The sequence below is a fragment of the Carica papaya genome, chromosome 8 (genome assembly GCF_054855325.1).
Source record: "Carica papaya isolate Zhongbai chromosome 8, ASM5485532v1, whole genome shotgun sequence".
Classification (NCBI taxonomy): Eukaryota; Viridiplantae; Streptophyta; class Magnoliopsida; order Brassicales; family Caricaceae; genus Carica; species Carica papaya.
This window is the reverse complement of record NC_142316.1, coordinates 23,211,781-23,219,120: the sequence shown is the minus strand read 5'-3', so window position 1 is coordinate 23,219,120 and position 7,340 is coordinate 23,211,781. Positions and strand designations below refer to the sequence as shown.

The 7,340-nt window shown below is 34.6% G+C and overlaps 1 protein-coding gene across 1 annotated transcript; it reads left to right on the top strand.

Moving 5' to 3' along the window:
- The first annotated feature begins 488 nt into the window (after positions 1 to 488).
- Positions 489 to 5,606, top strand: TAAC (thylakoid ATP/ADP carrier). Its single transcript, XM_022050562.2, has 10 exons — positions 489 to 955; positions 2,529 to 2,585; positions 2,877 to 2,939; positions 3,047 to 3,103; positions 3,241 to 3,324; positions 3,566 to 3,634; positions 3,735 to 3,847; positions 3,936 to 4,105; positions 4,186 to 4,264; positions 5,155 to 5,606. The coding sequence occupies exons 1-10, from the start codon at positions 593 to 595 to the stop codon at positions 5,276 to 5,278; spliced, it is 1,179 nt and encodes a 392-aa protein (XP_021906254.1). The 5' UTR covers positions 489 to 592; the 3' UTR covers positions 5,279 to 5,606.
- The last annotated feature ends 1,734 nt before the right edge of the window (positions 5,607 to 7,340 follow it).

The following is a 7,340-nucleotide window of genomic DNA, read 5'->3' as shown; positions in this document are numbered from 1 at the left end:
TAGAAAAACTAATTTATAATATAAAAATTATAAAAACTTTAAAAAAAAAAATCATAGGCTATTGACATATTTAAACCTTAAAATTTGTATTCAAATTTATGCAGACAATAATAAAAATCTTCAATAATATCCATTGGATCAACCTCAATAAATAATGAGTAATTGTTACATAAATTATAAGCACAAATGAATTTGAAGATTCTATAAATACATACGATTAATTTATTTAAAAAATTTGTTAGAAAATTGTAAATAAAAATTTAAAATACATTAATTCCATTTATGAAGTCTTCTAGTTTACATATATCTATTGAAGTATTTAACAATTTTTGTAGAAGAAGAATTAGAAAAAAGACACATTAAAAGATAGAAAATTATATATTTATCTTCAATCATGCGGCGATGCTCTATACTAACTCCATAGACCCTACAACACAGAATCAGAGGAATACTGAGGTGGGGGTTTTAAAAATAGAAATTAGAAAGGTCCTCCCTCCCTCAATTTGCTTTTCTCGCTTCCTCTCTGCAACTCTTTCCACTGCCTTATCTCTTCTCTTTCCCTCCTTCACTCTCTAAATTTCCTTTCCCAGCCATGAGAGAAGACAAAGCCGTTCTTCACTTCAGACGCATCCCTAGCCTTGAAGCCTCACATTGCGGTCTCCTTGAAACGGCCAACCACGAGCCTCTCTGGACAAAAAACGCCTCTCTTCGTATATGTTCTCCGAGCATCAATGGTAGTGGCTGTGGCAGTTTCGGTAATTTTGCGTGCGTTTCAATAGCGGAGAAAAGAGACCAGAAAGATTTCGCACCGCGAACGGCTCAGCTCCTGAAGCATCCTCTTGCCATGCTCGCTCTCGTACCCAGAGACGCGGCGATATTTGCTGCTGGAGCCATCGCAGGGGCGGCCGCGAAGACGGTTACGGCCCCGCTGGACCGTATCAAGCTTCTTATGCAGGTGTTTTTCATTTTTCAACTACCTTTGCTTTTGGCACGTGTTATTTACAACTGCTTTTTGCGTAACGAGGTCGTTTTACTCTTTATTTAGTGCGTTTTTGGTTGTTGAACTTTTTAATATTTTTCTTTTCTAATTTGGGATTCTACCTTTTGCATCGTCTTCCTGGCTTTATGAATAGAAAAAGATATAAACAAAAAAAAAAAAAAAAAAAGAAAGAAGAAATGACAAAATGAGGACGGAGGAATATTCTGAAGTTACTAGTTAGTACTGAACTTATTTGAAGCATATAATTAGTTGAAGTTTTAATATTCCAAGCTCTATTTGGTATGATTACCGGCATTCACATTTTTAATTGTTATAGTTTAGGAGGTGAATGCCCAATTGCAGAATATACCAAAATTTATTGTTGGAAATGTGGAAATGCCCCCCTGGTAGAATCAAGTGTTTTCTTTAACTTGACAGGTAGAAGTATTTTGCCTTGTATTGATTGGTGAAATCTAGGATCAAGCACCGTTTTATAGCAAGCTATTAGAGAAGAGAAGGCACAAAACCGAAGACAAGCAGCAGAAGAGGAAGACTACCCCATTAGAGTTTTCCCCCTTATAGGCATAGAAGACTAGAAATCATTTTTCCTTTCATCTTTTGCCTGCATTTAGTCAGATAAAGTACAATTAAGAACTTTATGGAGAAACCATCTGCTGATACTTTTTTTTTTTTGGGTTAAAGGAAGAAATATTATTAGAAAGAGAGAAAGAGATGGTACATGATGGGAGAATAATATATCCTACTACAACACATAAATCTATGCTGAAATTTGCAACGTCTGTTTCATTTGACAGTAGCAAAACCAAAAGTTAAGCAAAATATATATGTTAATCAAAATATATATTTTAATCAAAGTTAAGCCATAAAATCTGATATGAAGGCTATGATCTGAGGGCTTGGGGGTTTTGCTAATCCTTCTTGCTGCAGGAACCTTTGCAATTTACTGATTATTGATGATTGTATTGTGGCCATGGCATCCTACTAGTTCTGTTTTTAATTCTTTGGTTCTTCTTTATTTTTCTCATTTTTGCATTTTTGAACAAGTTTTCATTTGTCTAGAAAAGAAATTTTTATCTACTCAATTACTCTTTGTTGAACTCCTAAATATCTGGACGAAAGATAAATGACATCCACTTGACGAGACCATGCTTAGCTAGGAAGTAGTATTCTTCCTAGTGTGGGAACTGCTATTTATTTGCATTTTGGATTCAGGTTTCAGAGCCATTCTAATTGTTGATTGACTTACTTATGACTTAATACGTTATCAAATGTTTTGGATAATAATTTTTATGTTGCTAAAAGTTGATCATTGAAAGAAAATTGTTTGTGTCTCCGCATTATGGTTTAGTTTGAGCTAAATACAAATAATTTATATCAATGGGAGGGAGGAATTCCTTGCTATAATATTTTTCTGGTGTCCGAAACTTACCAATTTCTAGAGTTGGAATTTGTTGTTTCCCGTAATACTAAAATCCATGAGGTATCTGCTTGTTCCTTCATGCTGCTCTAATTTAAATATCTTTTGCAGACTCATGGTGTGAGAGCTAGTCAACAAAGTGCAAAGAAGGCAATTGGTTTCATTGAGGTGTGTCCTAGTTAATACTCTGTGTTCCTAGATTTGTTGAGCCAAAGTGCTTCATACACCACATATTCTAAGCATAATTATAATTATAAAGATTAAGATCAATTATACCAGAAATTAAAGGTTCCTACTTGTGCATTATCTGTGGCAATATAGAGATTTTGTATCGAAAATTAGGGAGGAATTTGTATGGATTGTGTCTTGAAAATAATTCTGTGCAGTTGATGCAGTTTACCTTTGTATCTAGTAGTTGCCAGTCTTATTTGGTAGATTTTCTTTGGTGACAAACTGCAGGCCATAGCTTTGATAGCAAAAGAAGAGGGGATTAAGGGGTATTGGAAGGGGAATCTTCCGCAGGTCTTCTCAATTTACTATTACCATCATTCTAGATTTTCATTTTCACTTCTATTTGTGATAAATCTATTGAGTTGTTTTTCATTTGGAAATTATGCTAAATTCTTCAGGTGATACGGGTTATACCTTATAGTGCTGTCCAGCTTTTTGCTTATGAAACTTACAAGGTAATACTAGATGTTTGAAAGAAAACTTGATTAGGTATGATGTGTAGCTGGAGGGTTGGAGACATCTGATTGATATTTTACATTTGAACTTTTTCATATTTTTACACATTTGATTGATTTTACATTTGAATTTTTAGAAACTGTTCAAGGGAAAGGATGGCCAATTATCTGTTATTGGAAGACTTGCAGCAGGTGCTTGTGCGGGCATGACATCTACTTTTGTAAGTAGTTAAGTCACTAGGATTGCTAAAAGTTGTCATCCTCAAATTTGGTACTTGGTGTGGGCTTCAGTTGGTGTTTCTGAGGATGATGTTTTATATATTCTATCCAACACAATAATATTTTACCTTGCCTAAGTTATATCAGCTAGTAGTTATCTCAAGTTTGTTAATTTTTATACTGATTGTCATGTTTGTCTATCCACTTTTGGGTTTTCATGTATTCAACCATTTTCCTCTATAGATAACATACCCTTTGGATGTCCTGAGATTACGCTTGGCTGTCGAACCAGGGTATAGAACCATGTCTGAGGTATGATTGACCCTCTTGAATTTTCAATTGGATCTCCACTTGAATTTCTCACATGAAAATTGAATTTTACTGAAGATGCTTTTTAATGTATTTTTTGTAGGTTGCTTTAAACATGCTACGAGAGGAAGGAGTGGCATCCTTTTATTATGGTCTTGGACCTTCTCTACTGGGAATAGCACCCTATATTGCTGTTAACTTTTGCATTTTTGATTTGTGGGTTTCCTAATCTTTTCCTATATGAGCTGAAGAAGAGTAAATTGAGTTCTTAATATTAAATATTTTTTCTCCTTGGTAATATCAGAGTGAAGAAGTCTTTACCAGAAAAGTATCAACAGAAGACACAAGCATCTCTACTTACAGCTGTGGTGTCAGCTGCTGTTGCCACAATCACTTGTTATCCTCTGGATACTGTTAGAAGACAAATGCAACTGAAGGGCACACCATACAAGTCTGTTTTTGATGCATTTCCAGGTTAGTTGGCCGTATTGCTCATTGTTATCATTTCCGAGTTCCGCAGAGCTTTTATGCCTCATTTGTTGTTGTTGATGCAGGTATTATCGAACGGGATGGAGTTATTGGCTTGTACAGGGGCTTCTTACCCAATGCGTTGAAAAATCTACCAAACAGCAGGTTCATATTAATTATTGTATTATAACTTAAAATTTGTAAAGTTCCTTATTAGTCTCTTATTTATATCTAATATCAATTTCCAAACCTTGTTATCATTTTGCAAACTGTATGTATTTTTGTCAAGTATATGAATTTAGAAAAAGAGAATGCAATTTTCAATAAATAAACAAGGGTATAGTATTTTGTTAGTGGTTTTCTGCAGTTAAGGGAAGCTTAAATGAATTTTTTTGCAAGGTTTAGTAAAATGATTCAGTTGTTTTCTTAAACTTGTTGTTGATACATCTGTCACGACTTGGACTTATAAGAAAAAGGATAGAACCGGAAACAGAATAGAAAAGCCTTTGTTAGTATATGAGAGGAATAAAGTTTCTCAGTCATGATGAATATTAATAAAAGTCTCTATTTGCAGCATCTTTTTCGCCTATCTTTTTTTTTTTTTTTTTCCCTTATTTCTTCTTATCCTCTTTTTCTTCTTCCTCTTTCTCCATTTTATACTCTATCCTTCTTATAGTCTAAGTTGTCACTGGGTGCATGTCAAAGATACCTGACATTCTCCGAGGGTTATGACAAAAGTTTTAGATATCCTATTTATTCTGCATAATGGTCTTTAAATCTGTAAAATGAGTTCATAATTTATCAGTTTTTAATTAAGTAGATTCAATTATCTTTTCCATAATTTTTTGTCATTGATCTGGGATAGGGTTTTTGCTTGCTATTTCAATGAGAAATCATTTGATTGGTGTTGATATGGTGAACCTTGAGTTGATGAATTGTTCTTTTTTTTTTGTTTATTTTTTCTATAAACCTAATTATAACGAAGTTCAATTAGTTTTTTTTCTTAACACTTTCTGATAAATGCTTTCTTTTTTCTTTTTGGTTGGTGATTGCAGCATTAGGCTTACCACCTTCGACATCGTTAAACGTCTGATTGCAGCAAGTGAAATGGAGTTTCAGAGAATGGCGGAGCAAAATCGTGAAAAAGAAAACCAGAACATCACTGTCGATCAATCTTAATCAACTCCGTCATATAAACTTCATGGTGGAGTCATGTTCAATTGTTTGGTGTGGGAATTACTTCTTTAGAGTATTTGTATGATATATGAGAATATTTAGCTGCCAATTATAGTTTTCCTTGGCTGTTATTTTGCTGTACAATTGATTATATGTGAAATCATGTTCAATTATAGTTTTCTTTCCTATATCTATGCTGTCAAGTGGCCACGAGGCCTGCTAAGATGTGGAAATCCTTGGAGCTGGCAATTGTTTCTTCTCATAAAATTGTGTTATATTAAGTATTCGTTAAATGTTAAATGAGAAATATTTTCAACTTTTTGAGATTCGATCTAAATCTTTGATAATCTATTTGATTGCGTTATTATGAAATTCATGATGAATCTTATGGTGAACTTATTTTTATTTCATTGCTAGCAATACTATGCTAAAATATATTGCAACTCTTTCGGGTAAACCAAAAAATTGATATATAGGCCTTGGCCGAGTGTGATAACCTGCAGAACTTCCGAGATAATTTCATGTGTTTGGCATGTGTGATTAATTTTATATATGTGTTTAATATGCGTAATAAGGTTAAAAACTAATTTTCGAGTGAAACGGAGCGAAAATGGTGAAATTAGGGCAAAATAAACTTTTAGGGAGTGAATATTCTATCAAAAATGAAAGTTGAGTTTCCTAGGTCTGGGAACACTTATTGAGACTAAAATGATATTGTTGGAAGTAGGAAAGTAATTTGGGAACACGTGAAAACAATTGGATTGGGAATTGAGATTGAAATCCCTTGTGTGAGGGATAAAATCCCTCAAGAGAGGGAGAAGAATCCCCTAGGGTGAAAGAAAGTGACCTTTTGTATTTAAAAACACTTTGTGAGCCTCCAATTAGTGGAATTTTAAACCTATATTTGGGAGAATGATAGCTCACACATGAGAAAACAAAAATGCAAAAGAGAATTTTTTGGAGAAGGTAAAAAGTGGAGAGAAAGACCAAAACCCACAAGGTGGGAAAAGGTTTTTCACCGAGAAATCCTAATTGACCCTTTCGGCTTACTTGGTGTCCTGAGGCCAAAATACATGGATTTTGAGGCTCAAATTTAGTTGGGGACTAGCTAAGACATAAAGGAAGAAGTTTATGGAAAGAGAAAAATTTTCATTGAAGGAAATTTGGGAAAAACAAAGTCAACTCAACAGGCATGGAAATAGGTGGTGATTTTTATCTTTTGGGCTTATATGGGCCAATGAACTCCAACTAAGTCCAAACGAAAATCATGTGATAGTTGCTAGCTTAAAAGACATGTGAAGCAAGAGATGGCCTAAAATGATTAAGAATTAAGCCAAATATGAGGTCTTAAAGTGAAGGCATGGGCATGGGCATGGGCTTATCCTTACTAGCAGTTTAGACCTTTTGGGTTTTAAGTGAACCATAGATGGGCCTAATGTGGTCTAAATGTACCCAAATTTAGAGGTTGAAATCATGTCGAGCACGTAAAGCTAAAATGAGCCAAAAACTTGTAAGGGTAAAGGGAGATATGGCCGATGGAAGTGAGGGCATGTGCATGGGTTGCAGTTTTGGGCTTTATGGGTTTAAGTGGACCTAAGGTGACCCAAATCAACTCCAAATGGATCCAAAATTTGCAGAAAAACACCTGAAAAGAGGAAAAGATAGTATATAGAGTTTTGATAAGATAAGAAGACTCTAGAATGCCTTAAAGGTTAAGGAAAAAGAGAATAAGAGGTTAAGGCCAAGCTTGGGAGTCAAAGGAGCACCACTCTCGAGTTGCCACCTTTTGCTTGTTTAGCCAACTCCTTCACATCCCCTCCACTATAAATAGGGGTAGGGGAGGAGGGAGATGCATTTTAAAGTGAAGGAGAGCAAAAGTAGAGAGAAAGAAAAGAAAGAAGAGAGAGAAAGAGAAGAGAAAAAAAAAAGACAATTAATGATTAAACCTGAGAGTAAGTGAGGGATTTTGAGAGAGTCTAAGAGTTTTTCTTTGGGAAAACTCTCAGACTCTCTCAAAATAACTCTGCTGAAATTGTGAGGGAAAGAGAAAGGAAGGAAGAAGGAA